The sequence below is a fragment of the Dermochelys coriacea genome, chromosome 3, assembly GCF_009764565.3.
Source record: "Dermochelys coriacea isolate rDerCor1 chromosome 3, rDerCor1.pri.v4, whole genome shotgun sequence".
Lineage (NCBI taxonomy): Eukaryota > Metazoa > Chordata > Testudines > Dermochelyidae > Dermochelys > Dermochelys coriacea.
The window spans coordinates 166,613,692-166,630,643 of record NC_050070.1 but is presented as its reverse complement, the minus strand read 5'-3'; the positions used below and the strand labels follow the sequence as shown (position 1 = coordinate 166,630,643).

The 16,952-nt window shown below is 39.9% G+C and overlaps 1 protein-coding gene across 1 annotated transcript in view; it reads right to left on the bottom strand.

Annotated features, from left to right (window-relative positions):
- USH2A (usherin) overlaps positions 1-16,952 on the bottom strand; it is a 590,403-nt gene that overhangs the window by 86,847 nt on the left and 486,604 nt on the right. Inside the window, 5 exon segments of the mRNA XM_038396580.2 lie at positions 1,248-1,410; positions 2,741-2,899; positions 13,373-13,530; positions 15,822-16,005; positions 16,549-16,656. Coding sequence (XP_038252508.1) covers positions 1,248-1,410; positions 2,741-2,899; positions 13,373-13,530; positions 15,822-16,005; positions 16,549-16,656 — 772 coding nt within the window.

Sequence of the window (16,952 nt, the reverse complement as noted above, 5' to 3'; positions counted from 1 at the left end):
ATTACAATGCAACCAATATCCAAAGGACTTGGGGGACACCTGAAGCTTTTGAAAAATCCTGGCTTCAGAAAACTTGGGGAGCCAGCTCCGCAGGCTTTGAGACAGGAAGTTCTGAGATGAGAGAATCTGGAGCTCAGACTTCAAAGCCTGCTGTGCAAGCTTCCCTGATGCATGAGCATGCCAGCTGGTTTATTCAGAGCTGGCAGGCTCTAGTGCAGAGGTTGTGCTCTGAGTCCCCAAACCCCCACATTGCATTAATAAGGATCCCACCAGTTGACTTCCACAAAGCTGATTGCAGAGGACAGACTCCTGCAGAGCCAAATTTCCAAGAGACAGCTAACTAGGTAGAAAAGGCTGCACGCTGGGCTCAAGAGATCCAGAGCACAACGAGGACATGCCAGTCAGTCTTATAGGAGCCAGTGGACTGTGGAGCAGAGGTTTGACAGGGAGGCATAGGTTAACACTAGGAGACATACATCAGTGTAACTTACCTGGAAGAGCACTGTAATGCTACCCCAATGTAATTATTTCTGGCAAATAATAGATGTGATTTCCAAAACACCCTGATTCAGTTTAAATACTTAAACAGAGGGCCCACCCACCACTAGTCCTGCCCAGTATGACCCTATGCCTATCAGTGTAACTAACACCGCACCTATTCTGAGGTCAGCATTTAAGCAGCCATACAGTATACATTAATGTATGTTTGAGTACTTTCTGTGTCCTCGACTACCTGTCTCCAATTTCTGGCTTCAGTTTTGACTTAGTAACTCAACTACATTATCACTAGTTTGGTTCAGATGCACTCTATCTCCTACCCAAGTCAAAACTGGCTCTTTTCCAACTGTCATCTTGTACCTAATTGTGGTTAGAAGGCATTTTGCACCAAGCCTACAAGCATATGGCTCCATTCATTCCTTTCATCAGTTTATTCAAATTTTGCCTCTGTCTATTTTTATAAAATGTGGGTCTACCTATTGCATGTAATTTATGGTAGCTCCAACATGGAGCAAGATTACAAACTGTATTGAAGGTACTATCAGCAACTTGTCAATCCATTGACAAATGTCCTCCTAACTTAATACTCAAAAAGCCAGAAACCAGGCAACACTTCACTTCATGGCTCAAACAGCATGCTGTACATTTTTAAACACTATGTTCACACACCAGTATTACTTGGACTACTTAAGTAAATGCTTTATTAAGACTAAATGCAAGGGGATGATATAGAGATATAAAAAGTCTACCTGTGAATAAAGTAGTTAATTATGATTCCATTTGGTTTCCTAGGTGGTAACCATTTTACTTCTATTACTCCAGATCCAGTTGCCCTAACTATAGGATGATTCAGTTCCTTAGGGGGTGCTTCAGAAGTCCTTGCATATGTCCGACTGCCTACTCCACAGCCACCTGGGAAGAAAATCAGAAATTAACTTAAAAGGTCAAAGTTTTCCACAACAACAAAAAAGGGCTCTTTTAATTGTCTAAAGCATGGAAATGTAAGGAACAAAAGTTGTTCATTAATCTGAATAGTTGCTGTTTTCTGAGGATAAAAGCAGAGGTTTCTAATTTAGATATTTTAGCCATAAGGAAAAGGCGTGTGTCATGATGTGAAATAAAGATAGTAGTAATACGAGCATTCAATGTGTGAAAAGTGAACCAATTATTCATTTTCCATTTTAAAGTGTTTAATATGTATTTTTAAACACTGTCTGTGTTACATCATAGCTGCCAAGGTGCCCAGATCCAGCTATCTGAGATTGCTTTTAGAATGTGTAACAAAGTCCCATGATGACAGACACAATAACAAAAATAGGTTTCAGAATAGCAGCAGTGTTAGTCTGTATTCACAAAAAGAAAAGGAGTACTTGTGGCACCTTAGAGACTAACAAATTTATTTGAGCATAAGCTTTTGTGAGCTACAGCTCACTTCATCAGTGGAAGAAGCTTGAAGACTTTGGATGGCAATTTTAAAAGTCTTTAGTGTTGGCCTGACTCTATTTCCACTGAAGGCAACAGCAAATCTTCCATGTTTCTTTCACAGTTTTCTTTAAAGCGGAGTTTCAGGATCTAGCATGCATGACGTCAGTTACTTAAAGTAACAATGAAGTAAGAGCAAGTTTGTGTGTAGGAAATAAACTGGTGCCTCCAATGAGTGCTTAACCTCATAATTAAGTACTAATTTAAACCAGTGTAACTCCATTGAGTTCAACAGAGTTACTTTGGTTTACACCACCATAAGGGAGAAGAGAACCATGCCCTGTCTGTCACATGACAAGATTTTCTTTCTCAGATCAGATTGTGAACATTCCCAATAACTTTAAATAAGGAAGTAGAAAATTAATGTTTTCTATATAATATCTGGGCTTTCCAGCTTTTTGTTGTTGTTATTATTGTTGTTTATTACTCCTTATAAGCCAAATACTGGAGCAACTGTCACCACTGGAGCAAGGATTTTCTCCTATGGGGAGCAAGATATTTCAAAAACACTTAAGCTATTCTCATAAAGCATTTGATAAAACAGGATATATTCCCAGAAATACAGACATCTTAATCTCTACTTAAAATATTCATGATATAATATAGGGAAATGTATAATGCTCCACAGTGCTAGGCTTTATTTTTACTGGGTAAACATTTCACTTTAATTTAGAAATAAGATATCTATTTTGTTGAACTGGATCTATTTTGCAAATCTGGTCTGTCGATCATGCAAGTGAAACATTTGAAGCCATCTTACCATTCTGGCAAGCTTGTATCCTTATCTCATACTGTGTGTATGGATCCAGGCCATCCACAAGGACAAAATGGGGCCAACCTACTGGTCTTATCAACGGTGAGGTACTGCCGGCATTTAGTAAGACATTATATTCCAAAGGCATATTGGTGTTGAATATCCCTGTTACAGGATAGAGAATAGTACACAGGATAATTATTGTTTAATAACAGCTTGGGTCAAATGCTAAGAAGCATTGACTATCTGCAACTTTGTGTAAAAGCCCCTGTTGGGACTTTGCTTTAGAAACCAAAATTGTTTAAATATAAACAAAAATAAAATCTGGTGTGAGAATTAGTATATGAATGATATATTATTATTCTCACAGCAAAAATGACTGACCAAGTATTATTATTTTATCAACTACAATTGGTTAATAACATAGTAAAGGCATCCTGATTGGTGTATATACATAAATAAAAACACTACATATTTTCCTTTATAGTGTTTAAATGCGAATATAGTAAACGAAACAATGAATTCATACTACTATGGCTCTTTTGTGTACTGTTGCTCTTTAATTTGTCTGCTGAACCACTGAAGTCTGAGTATTACTGTTAAAACACAGTGACTATATAAAACCAAGAGGTCATCTAAATGTTTTAGTTTGCCAGAGAGTATTGTGTGCGTTTTTAAATTTTGCAGTCCTCTGCCATTCTTACCAAGAGACTACTGACTGAGTGAAGTACAATAACAAATTGTCTATGTTCAAGGTGCTAAAATGAAATAATTTAAAAAACATGGCTGATTAAAAAGAAGGAAACTACACTTTCAATAAAAAGTAAATCAACTTCTGCAGGTTGCAGTACTGGGTTGTCTCCACCGTTACTAGTAACAGGAAGTAAAATGGCAGTGGCCTGAAACTTAGCATTTCTGAGCCACCTCATCAACCATGACTTAAGTCTTTCTCTGTATCAAACTTTGGAAAATGAGACCATTCCTTTTGCTTATCCTGATTGGATGATCTTCAGTGGCTCCAGTATTCTGAAGCTGGTAAGAATGTACTTTGTTTCTACTGTTGAACAACTTTTAGGCACAGTACAAAAGATGAAGCTTTCACACACTGGATTCACTAATTGGAAAAAGGTTGATGACAAATTTGAGAGGCACCAAACTTCTTCATATCACCACAAAGCAGTTGATATTCTTCAAAAGACCACAAAGAATGATGTTGACATGCTAAGTTATCAGTACTCTTAGAAGAAAGAAGAAAACAGGAAGATCCTAATAGCATACTAAGTATACATTATCTTGCTACACAAGGACTTGCATTGCAAGGCCATTAGATTGATCTAGCTGAAAATAAGCCATTAAGTGGAGAGACTGACTTTGTTTGTGGGCAAAATGGACATTGTTTCCAACTGCTTTGCTTGCAGGCAAAATGAGATCCTAATATTTCAAAGTGGCTGAGAAAGAGTCTAGATAAATTCACAATCCAGATAGTCAAAGTGAAATAATGGAAATCATGACTCTTAAAATCATGAGGGGAAATTTCTGGAAAGCAGTATGCAATTAGAGTAGCTGCAACAACAGACTTTTCTGAGAAAGAGCAAGTGCTTTTATGCCGGCAATGCATGGATGATTATATGAATGTTCACGAAGAGTTCATTGGATTGTATAAAATTGCCTGTACACCGTGGGATCTAATTAGAGATATATTATTGCACCTAATCTGAGTGGGGATCAATACCTTTTGCAGACAATGTTATGATGTGCCATTAATACAGTAGGCTTGGGGCCTGTCTATATGAACACTTAGGTCATGGCAAGCTTTGGTATAAATCCACTCCTCACTAGTGTGTCATGCATTAAGTATCCAGCCCACTTTGAAATGGAGTAGATCAAAACATACTAGGGAACTTTTAGCATACAGCAGCAGGGTCCACATGAACACTAAGTATGCTGCAGGGTAGATTTACACCCCAGCATCCTATGAACTAAGCGTTCATGTAGACAAGTCCCTAGTATCAGGGACAGCAATCCAATTTTAATAGGAAAAACCACAGGCTACATATACTCATCATTATGTGCTTGCTTGGAATTTGGCATGCCAAGACGCTATTAAAAATAATACAATCCCCTAAGAGATACTTTGGAAGTTGTTTAAAAAATTGCAAAGTTAATTTAAAAATATCACACAAATGAGGGGCTATAGTTCAGGACATCATATTTGAAGTGTTAAGTATATCACCAGGTATTTGGGTTCTCTGTCCTACCAGGTAGACCCTCCAGGCAGAAGCACTGGCTTCAGTATTTGAGAACTATCCTGCACTGTGTGGAATGTGGGAGATTGTGGAGGATGCAATGAGAGATCCTGAAATGAGAACTTGAATTTAGTGGCCTAGCAGCTCAAATGGAAAAGTTTAACTTCGTCTTTGGTAATGAACTCGGTTGAAAAGGCCTAAATATGGGTTGGATGTTTCAGCAAAAGAAGGCTAATCTCTTATGAAAATGACACTTTATTCACTTCAGTCCATCCAATCAGATGAAAGCTGTAATTTGTTCTGGGTGCAAAGCCACAAGAATAAATTTAAAGTTGCAGATAGTCACAATGTCTGAGCTTCCAAGGAAAATAAAAGTTCCCAAGAAAATGCAAATAGGGGAGGTCAACCCAGCTATCCAAATTCAGCAAAGGAATTTCATAAGTACAACTTCTTCAAAGTAGTTGATTTTATAGTATCCAGTATTCAATGTACAAAAAGGTCACTGAAGTCAGCTCAGAAACATCCCAGTTTGCTCAGCCAAACTGAACAACAGCTGTTTTCCAAAGTGTAAAGTTGATAAAAATGATTTTGGTGCTAATGGCAATCAGTGCTGTGAGTGAGTGTAGTCAGTGCTCTAGTGTCCTATTAAAACATAATTTTAACATTTTAGATCAAAATCAAGGCTCAACTAGTGTATGACTTTACAAGCATAAAAGGGCAAAACGTAGGATTCATAGCTTATAGATGTTTCATTTCAAGAAACCATGGGTAAAGATCATTGTTTGGAATTGTTTTCAGATTTGTAGGTTGTTCATTATGCCCATGTTTAATGCTTTAGTGACTAGTTTTGTACCATGACTAAATTTGTCCACTCTTAATAAAATGAAATAAGTGAGCTTCTGTTCCAAACTTAGCATTTATTTATTTATTAAGGCAATTCCTAACATTTTTAGAGGCACTAAAGTTCCCCCAAATCTCCAGTTATCTGTGCCTATAAAGTATCCTAGGTTTGTTTGTGAAAGAAATCCATAGAAACTACTTTATACTTTCACAAAAAAACAGCACAGAAACTGACAAAATGTACCAGGTCTTTGGGTCACTGAAATTTCCAACTTAGGCCACTTAAGCATTTAAGTTCCTTATTGTGCCCACAAATGAAGGACCTATATATGCATATGACCTAAGTTGGGAGTACAAACAGCAGCAGATGTAAGGCTGCATCTGTAATTATTTGTGTCTACTATTTTGCACTTACAAAAATAAAGGATCAATTGAAGCTGGGTTGAAAAATTGGCCCTTACATATATAAGGGTATGTCTAAAGAGCAAAGGCTGTGCTAGCCTACCTGAGTTAGCTTGAATGCTGTTAGCATGGGTAACGTAGCAGAGAAGACAGAGTAGTGTGGACTTCAGAGCAGGTAGAATAAGCCTGGTATAGATCTTGGCTACATACTTGGCTCGTGAGTCTGCTCTGAAGCCTGCACTGTGCTGTCTTTATTGTTATTGTTACCTACACTGTCTAGATGCACACTAGGCTGGGTAAGCTAGCCCTTGCACAGCTTTTGCTGTGTGAATGTACCATCTCGGGAATGGGGGGGATTCACCCCTGCACTGTGGACTTTAAGTTGGTGGAAAGTAGCCTCTCCAATGTGTTTCTCCCAGAAAGCTTCTCACAGAAGTCTTCTCTGACAGTTGTAGAGCCCGCCTCACTAGTTCTGCATTGCTTCTGCTGAAACATTAGTGATGGCAGGAAGCATTATTGTGGCAGTCCTGAATCCTGGCAATTCCCACAAGCTAGGGCAGCCTCAAGTTGCTCTACCTGCTCTAGAGCTGATTTGCTACACTTGAGCCCTAGTATTAGAGAGACATAAAGTCTCCCCTCGTGGTCCGTGTCGAGTCCGCACTGGCGTGGGAAGAATTAGCCTCTACCTTTCTGACTGCACCCACAAAAAATCAAGGCCTTATACATCTTAGTGAGATAGATTGCAGGATCAGGACTGTGGTCACAATTATTTGGACCTGGAAAAAATGAAGGCTAGTGTCTAAAATTCTGACTCTTTATGTGTATATTTAGACTTGTATTATTACAAGATTTTTAAGCAGCACTATACTATAGGATATAGCCATGGCAGATGTGATCATTTTTAGACTTCAAATAAGTCCTTTTTTACTAGCTATTCCATTCTATATTCACAAAGCATCGTGTACGTCAGTATCACTGTATAAATTATATTTACATATACATCTCATATTGGGAAACGTACAAGCCACATGATAAGTTTATGCTCTCTGACTGAGTATAACCTCTTAAGATACAGTACATTTGCTTGTGATCATAGATTCAAAATTCACTGTACATGAATAGTCTACAATATGCTCTTAAAGTTTACTTTATTGGTGAATGGTCATGACAGTAAACTCATTTTGAAGATTATTTTAGAAAGTGAACACAAAAGTGCAAATATGTCAAAACAAGTGCACTGAAAAATGCAAAGGAATATTAAATGGAAATTCTTCCCAGTATTCACTGAGTGCTAACACCAAGAGATCATTTTACCCTTTGAAAAAGAGAAAAAATGAATAGTTAGAACGCACGGAAATGAAAAACTTAGGGTGTTCAGACACACCCTACAAGATCTGCAGCAAGTTCGAAACTGTCTACCCCAGGTGCTCTGGTGACTGAACGAAACGAAATGGGCATATTTGTTATAATCAGCTGGGAAAAACCATGACTTGGATAGTTCCAGAGTTCATAAATTTATGTCAAAATAAAAGGAACAGTAAAAGCATAAGTGAACCAATTTACCCTAAGTGCAAATGGCAGTTTTGTTATTTGGTGTCAAAGTTACCATGAGCACAATGACAACCTGCCATAACATATTTTCATGTTCAGTAAAGAACAAAGATTTAGTTGGTTAATATTCTCAGCAATGCTCCTTTTCATAATTTACAACAACTAGATGCTGATAGGTTATTTAACATTTATGAAGTTAAGATGTAATCAGAAAAACCCTGATTATCTTTACAAATAAAAAAGTTAAATTATTCCACTTTTTTCCTCTGCAACTTCATTTCACAGCAGGTGCACACTTTGCAATGGGACAAGTCAATCAAATGAAATCTTGTTTTTTTCTGTTGTATTTGGATAATGTATAATGGACAATTCTGTGAAAAAAAAACAGCAAATTAGGTTTGACAGACATGTTTACTTCAAAACTAGGGTAACTCATAAGGTAGAATTTGCAACATAATATGATTAAAAGAGAAAAAGAAAATCACAATCTTGTTTTAAAGACTGGTGATCAAAGGTCCATTTGAAGTCAATTGCTGAAAACTACTTAATGTAATGTGAAATACAACCACCATTAAGCAAATAACTGAAGTTTTCTAGTTGTATTCCAACAAGTCTTCAAAAATAAGCATCATGTCTTTTATTAAAATGTAAGTAAGAGGTTAATGTGCCAAATAATTGTTATGATGAACAACAAACTGGTACCACACTTTACAGCCAGAACTAGTATACTTGGATAACTAATGTTAAGTATTTTAAATCCATATGTAAGCACCTACATTAATCCATATGTAAGCACCTGAGAAAGATGCTCTGTAATCACTGCTCCTACTGAAGGCAATGACAATTCTGAATGCTCAGCACATTTGAACATCAATCCACTTATTTAGGAGCCTAAATATGGAATAACACATCTAACTTTAAGTGCCCAGGTTTGAACATTTTGGCCTATACCACCACAGTAACATACAAGCTTTGTGCATATTGCAAATCCTAGAAAACAACCTGATCTGGAGAATTAATTCCTTTGAATTACAATCTCCAGAGCTATCTATAAGATCATACTCCCAAGAACTAAGACAATATCAGGCTTAGGGGGGCAAAAAGAAATCAGGCTACCAGAACACCTAAGTCTGGTACACAAATACCAGATGGGGCCCCTGGAAGAATGTAGGTAGAAATCCAAACACTCTACACAACATGCAATCTGTACATGCTATGCAAAACCTGGAAGCACAGACGGATGGAGTGAAATAGAATTCTATGATATGAGAAAAGAAGAAGATCATTAACATATGAAATAGGCAATCTGGCAACAGAGGACATGATCCTGTGGGTTTTGGTGGACGTCAACTTTCGCTGAAGTTCGTAGCAATTGAAGACACTCGGCAGGGTTAGGCCACAGTGAGAGCTATTGGTGGTGTTAATGAGTTTAAATGTAGGATGGATACTGCGTACCTATTAATAACGTTTATGGATATGCCTGGGGAAAATTATGTTTTTCCCCCCATTCAGGCTTTTTGTTTCTATCTATGATATTGACAGTTGTTCCATAATAATTGTAACATATCCTTCTGTGGGATATCAGTGAAATGTACTGTACCTTTGAGGTCTGTGCACTGATGCAAGGTAACACAAAGATCATGGGATACCTATTTCAGAAAATAAAGTCCTATTTTCCTTAGCGAGTGAGGTGTGTCAAACATTTTTTCTGAATCCATCGTTTTAACCACTGTTCAGCCACCTTGCCATTTAGCTAGGTCAGGCGTTTTAAAATGTTATATTTCTCTAAAGTTATGGAATTTGTATACATCACTGATGTTGAAACATCACAATTAAAACCCCAAAAAGGAGAATCTGTCCAATAGGATGTCCATAATTAATCCCGAGGGTGAATATTTGATCCAAATTTATTACAGCAGGTAAGCGGATCCAATACCAAAGTATTCTGCTATCCATAGACAGGAAAATACCAAAGCCAACTACCCTTTCATTAAAACCTGATTAATAAAAAGCCATTTTATTCCTGGAAACAATGTCAATTAAAATGACTGTTTCAGTGGGAGAGTCACTGCCAATCCTTATTATAAAGGCTCAATTCTGGATGTAAAAGGGGAAATCAACAGTATTTTGATAGGGTATGTTGCAAAACCTAGGATTCATACATGGAAAAAGTAAATCTAACAGAAAAAGACTGTCCCTCACAATAAGTGAATAAGGGTCACAAGTAGTGTTAGACTAACCTTGCAGGTCTCAGCTTCTCTGGGCTAAATGTTCTGGACCTATAGGATTTACTCGCAGAGGATCATGCCATCTCAAAAGATCAGTGCCTCTAAGGGGAACTCCTACCTCCTCTCATTTTTAACCCTGGATCTCCCCTTCTCCCTCAAGAAAACATTTATAGCATGGACAACCTATAGTGACCCATAATCCCAAATTCATGATTATGAAGGAACATCCATTAATCTTTAGGGGTACTGTGTGAATCTATGCCTCCGTGCGCAGTGTGTGTTTTGGCAGCAGGAGCATTTCCCTGCCATTGTTCTGCTGGGGTGGGAAGAACAGGTGCATTCTGTGCACCTGAAGACCTCTTCACTGAAGAAACGGTGGCCTCTACCTCATGGCCCACCCCAAAGACCACGCTGTGGGAGAAGCCACTCAGATTCCCTTTAAAGGCCTGAAGACTGGGATTCAGCAGGGAAGTGAGAGGGATCCAGTCATTCAGCCCCTATCAAGACAACATAAGTAAATTATATGTCTGGAGTGCACCCCAGGACCCGCATTAAAGAGGTAAGTGGGACTGACAGAGAACACTGACTCTTATAGGGGGACCTCTACAATTGTGTGCATAGATGAAACCCAGGTCCAGCAAATATTCATGAAAACCCAATCCCACAATGTGGATGGTTTCAGGAACCCATTTGCCCTTTTACAAAGCCCTAATCTCAAGATAATGATGTGTATTATGTTGACCATTGACTTACTGGAGCCTTATTCTCAGACTTTTAACCTACTGCCAATTAAATGAACTCAAACAGACAAATGAAAAGATCCAGACTATGTTGAGAAACTTTTTCAACAAACACCCCACTCCCACAAGTCTTTGTTCACCATTTCAATATTTTCTTGTGTTTTAAAACTTATTTTGAATGTTACTGAATATTCAGGACCTTAAATGATACCTACTATCAAAACTATAGCAGAGTATGAGGCACTTTCCAATAAAATCAGCTGTAGATTATACACAAGTCAAATTCACCTCCCTTCTTGCGAGGTTCTAAATCCTTCCTGGCAGTCGGGGGGAAAGTTTAATTTAAGATTTTTAATCTTTTTCATATATTCCAGCATTTCTATAATGGATTTTGTGCTTCTGCAAATTAAAAGATTGACAGCTCAGGGTATTATAGACCTAGTAGCCACTGGTTAAATGGGCAGAATTAGCATCAAGCACCACCACAATACTTATTAAGCCAAACTGGAATGCAAAATGGTTTTTCTAGGTGAGGTTACTGTCAGCGCCCTCTGACTTTCTTGTAGCCAGTGGCTAGTCTGCAAGGTGAAAATGTCTTAAATAATTAGGAAGAAGGGACATCAAAAAAGGAGTTCACTGAAAAACCTTGCACTGTTCTTCCTGCTGTAAACAAACATTTCAAGTTTTTAAAAGACCGATATCAAAGAAAATTGTCACCTGAAAAATAACTACTATCTAGACATTTGAAAACACATTAATGTGCTTCATTAAAAAGGCAAGCATAGTAGGGAGAGATGGCCTGGTGCAAGATTTAAGGCCTGAACCACAGACTGTGAACCCAAGTCAGGCCATGTATTAAAACAGATCCTTAGAAGTTCACTGTTTAGTACATGAAATTGGCAAAGTTGTTGCTATAGTACTAGGCACCAGAATATTTACGGAAATGTATTTCAGCTAGTACAGACACTTTCCAATTTAGTTTAAGATATTAGGAACAAGGGAAAGTAACAAACGTTATGAAATATATAAGGTTGTGTGTAAGTTGTGTATCCCAATTGTTAGTTTTAGCCTATAAACTCTGGGGTACTTTGCTGAAATTTTTTGTGGGGCCCAGGGAACAGCAGATATTTTCACTGCTGACTGAGCCTCTTCTTGCTCCTAGCCACTCATGTGTCAGTGTACCTGTAACCACGAAACCAGGGCACTGATACTGGGACCTAGGGGGCAATAAACCTGGGCAAGTGCCTCTGTTACCAAGCTGTGCCGGTGGTCTTTTTTTATAAGTAACATCGGGGTTTGCTGAATGAGCAGGCCGCCTTATATGCTGTTAACAGTAATAACACTGAAGCTTCAAGAAGAGAAGCACTGGGCAGCCTGAACAGCATTACCAAGACAAGGACATTCCAGCCTTCAACACTTAACAACACTGGGTAGTACTATTATGGTCTGCTGAACCAGCTATCTGCACAGAGCTGGACAGCACACTGAAAAAAATCAGACACATACAAGCTTACACACTGATGACCCCGACCACTGATCCCATAAGTGACAAGCTGTCCACTGTAGGGGTTGCGACCTAACATGACAAAAAACTACAAGTTCCGTTATAGCTGTTAACAAATTTAAATATATGATGGACATATGCTTATCAATACCTTCTACAGATATATACAAATAAAAGTAGAAGTTTTAAAAGGAAAAACTTTTTCACTAGGAGTGTGGTGAAGCACTGGAATGCGTTACCTAGGGAGGTGGTGGAATCTCCTTTCTTTGAGGTTTTTAAGGTCAGGCTTCACAAAGCCCTGGCTGGGATGATTTAGTTGGGGATTGGTCCTGCTTTGAGCAGGGAATTGGACTAGATGATCTCCTGAGGTCCTTTCCAACCCTGATATTCTATGATTCTATGATATCCCATTACCAGTCCCATAAACCATCCAGATTTCTCTAATTCAGGATATAGCTGACTTCGCCATACCATCTTCTTGATGATGTTGATGATGATGACAATGATGATAGCAAGCCAAACCTATGACTAGTTGCTAACATTTAAAAATCAGGAGCATCAAGACCAAGTTGGGAAAGAGAGACAACCGAAAAGCCATTTCATGTATAATTAACGAATCTTAAAATTAAAATACAGGAAAGGAGTGTCTTTGTTACAGGAACTCAGTATTGTTCATCCTGCAGGCTAAGTGGCATTTTAGGCTCCAGGAATATAGGAACTTATACCATCAACAAGTATCTCCCCTGTCAATAACCCAGTTTCAGCAAAGATGAAAGAAGGAAAATTACATTCAGTTTTCTCTGACATGCAGTTATTTGAATTGTTTCTTTCAATAATACTTAGTACATACATAGTAGTTTATATGTTCAAACCAATGTACAGACAATCAATCCTCACAGCAACGCAGTCAGACATGAGTCCATATTATTATATTAAATCTCTATAAGAATCCATCAGCATGGGATACCAGCTACTCAATTCACAGATGCACTTTTTGACACCACACATGAATGAGAAACCAGAATGAAACAGCAGACTTGCCCAATGTATTATTTTTCAATGCCCATTAATTTGCCACAAGGAATTCTTTAATTTGCCAGAAGAACTATACAGAAGTATGTTTTTACCTGGAGTTTCCCAAGCCACAAATATGGAATATGCATCCATTACTGTGACATTATATGGAACATGGATTTCCTCTGGTGTTTCTACTGGTGTTTGTAAAATGTATTTGTCACTAGTACTGCTGCCACGCCCAGTGCTGGCTTCCAGCTGGTAAACATATCTGCACAAACACAAAAACAGCAGCAATAGAAACAGTGGTTAAATGCTGTAGGGATGTTTGTACTGGAATTATTTCCCTTTTGCACCAGTATTGGAAGCACAGACCACAAAGCATGTAATATATATTGCTTCAAAATACAGATTTTCACTTTTTCCTTTTTCAGATAACAAAAGTCACACATCTCTTGCTAATCAAACTAATACTTTTTATATTACATTTCATAGCATCTTAAGAAAGAAACACTTAGACCATGTGACACATTAAAAACAATTTTAGAATGGCCTCCAAAAATATTAGGAGATGCTATTATTAAGGATTTTCAAACTGGTATGTTCAACATGCATTATCCACCAGCCAGTGCATAGTCTGCTATGTAAAGAATTTCAACTGCTCTGAGCCAAGCCAATAGAAGACAAGTGGAACTATGAGCCAGAACAATTAAAGCTCAGAGAAAGATGCCGAGGTAGAGAATACCTACAATAGCATGTGACCCATTGGCGACTGCCAGTAGCAAAAATCCCCAACTGCTAGAGATGGGACACTAGGATTCGGAGGGCTCTGAGTTACTCCAGAGAATTCTTTCTCAGGTATCTGCCTAGTGGGTCTTGCCTCCATGCTCAAGGTCTGTTTTCCATATTTGGGGTCGAAGAAGGAATCCTCCCTCCCCCCGCACCCATCAGATTGGCAGAGACCCTGGAGGTTTTTCACCTTTCTTTGTAACATGGGGCTTTGGCAGGTTTAAACTGGTGTAAATGGTGAATTCTTTGTAACTTGAAATCTTTAAACCATGATTTGAGGACTTCAGTAATTCAGCCAGAGGTTAGGGATCTATTCCAGAACTGGGTGGGTGAGGTTCTGTAGCCTGCAATGGGTAGGTGGTCAAACTAGATCAGTGGTTTTCAAAAATTTTTTCTGGGGACCCAGGTGAAGAAAAGTGTTGATGCCTGTGACCCAAGGGAGTTGGGGATGAGGAGTTTGGGGTGTCAGAGGGGCTCAGGGCTGGGGCAGAGAGTTAGGGTGCGGGGGTAAGGGTTGTGGGGTGGGGCCAGGAATGAGGGGTTCAGGGTGTGGGAGGGGGCTCTGAGCTGGGGCAGAGATGCGGGAGGGGGTCAGGGCTCTGGACTGGGTGTCGGGATGAGAGGTTGGGGGGTTCAGAGCTGGGGCGGGGAGTTGGGGTGCAGGAGGGGGTCAGGGCTTGGGGTGGGGGATGAGGTATTTGGGGTGCAGGAGGGGCTCTGGGTTTGGGGGGCCTCAGAGCTGGGTTGCAGGAGGGTCAGGAGGGGCTCCGGGTTGAGTCGGGGGTTAGGGTGCAGGAGAGGGTCAGGGCTCTGGGCTGGGGATGAGGAGTTTGCGGTTCAGAAGGGGATCCGGGTTTGGGGGGGGGCTCAGGGCTGGGTCAGGGGGTTGGGGTGCAGGGTCTGGGCTGGGGCCATGAACGAGGGATTTGGGGTGCAGGAAGGAGTTCCAAAAGCCAGGTTTGGGGGGGCTCAGCACTGGGGCAGGGATTGGGGCGTGGACTTACTTCCGGTGGCTCCCAGTCAGCAGCACAGCCAGGGTGCACTGCGGACTGCCCTGCACTCAGGAAGCAGCCGGCAGCAGGTGTGGCTCCTAGGTGGAGGCTTGCAAGTGGCTCCGCGTGACTCTGACCCACAGGCAACACCCCCCATTTCCCATTGGCTGGTTGCTGGCCATGGGAGTGCAGAGACAGTGCTCGGGGCAGGGGCAGCGTGCGGGGCCCTGTGTCCACCTGCCTAGAAGCCGGACCCGCTGCTGGCCACTTCCGGGGTGCGGTGTGGCGTCGGAAAAGGTAGGCACTAGCAGCCTGCCTTAGCTGGGCAGCACTCCCGATGGGACTAGATGATCATGATGGTCCCTTCTGCCCTTCAAGTCTATGAACCAATTTGGTACAAGGCTTGTCTTCATCTGAAGCCTCTTTAAGGAGGTCTTCAATTTTTCAGTGATTAAGGAACAGAATCAGAGATTTTTCTCTTTTTAAATCATCCTAGCAGTGTATGCATAACATTTTCAGGAGTGCCCAGGTGACTTAGGAGTCCCACATCTCATTTTCAAAAGAGGCTTAGGCCCTCAGGGTCAAATTTTCAAAGTATTTAGGCACCTCAAGGTGTAGATAGGTGCTTAGCAGGATTTTCAAAAGCACATCAGCGGGTTTTGCACATTGAAAATTGGATTCGGGTTCATCTTAGACACCTTTGAACATTTTACTCTTCTCCTGCAAAATCAAATTCTTAAGCACTCTTTGAAGCTTACCAAAGTTCTTTATTAGGCCTTACCTACTGTTGGGCTGCAGGCCATCATCAGTGAAATTCAGAGCTCTGCTGCCACCCTGGAAAATCTCTTCTCCATTACGAAGGAATCGATACTGAGAAACAAGTCCATTGGGTTTTTCTGGTTCACCCCAATAGAATTCCACTTGTGTGGAACTGACTATGACATGACGAGGCTTCGGCCATACTCCTGTTAACATCAGCATACCATTGTTTCAGGCATATCATAAAATTAAATATAAAAGGTCCTGATTCTCTATTTCCCTTGTGCAGTCATTTACACCAGTGCAAAGTGAGTATAGACCACTTCCAGATCAGAAAGGTAGTTTTACACATATTCTGCCCTCTATTAGCACTGACATAAATAAATATATAAGATGCAGATCAATGGAGAATCAGACTTAAAAGTTGATAATCACAGGACTAACTTTGCCTGATGTGTCAGCATATATTTATTTTTGTTTTACAAAAATGTGCCCATTACAATTGTCTCTGGGAATCATTTACTTCAAGATGACGCCAGAAAGTTGTTCTCACAAAAAACAGAGAACCTGAAACATTGTGGTTCAGCATACAGATGGGGTTATAATACAATTATTGCACTGTAGAGCCAAATTACCTGTTGTAAATGACTGCTTGGGAGCACCATCAATGTCAATGGAGTTTTGCCCATTTACAGAAGATTTTGCCCCCAATGATTCCCTCTAATATTATGGGAATGCCTTTTCCTTACCCTGAGGAGCAGCTTGCAAGGTTTGACCTGCAAATGGCTGGCTAGAGCTACATCCAGCGGATGTGCATGCTGTAAGTGTGAAGCTGTAGTTAGTGTATGGCTGGAGACCTAAAAACAAAATAAACAATCATACTAAACATGCTGACCTTAGATATTCTGAGAATTACAACCGTAGAGGGAAAGTTGCTGAATTTACGGATCAGAGATGGGTTACTTCAAAAAATCCGTATTTCCAAGGTACAGTTGGAAGGGAAAATATGGTATCTGGTGTTAGTATATAGAGTAATTTATAGTAAGGGCCTGCTTTAGAGATCTAATTGTGTGCAGTGCACCAGTAAAATGTTTAAATTACTCTGGTTGTGACTGCAATTATTTGCATACACAAGTTGTGCATAAAAAGAATG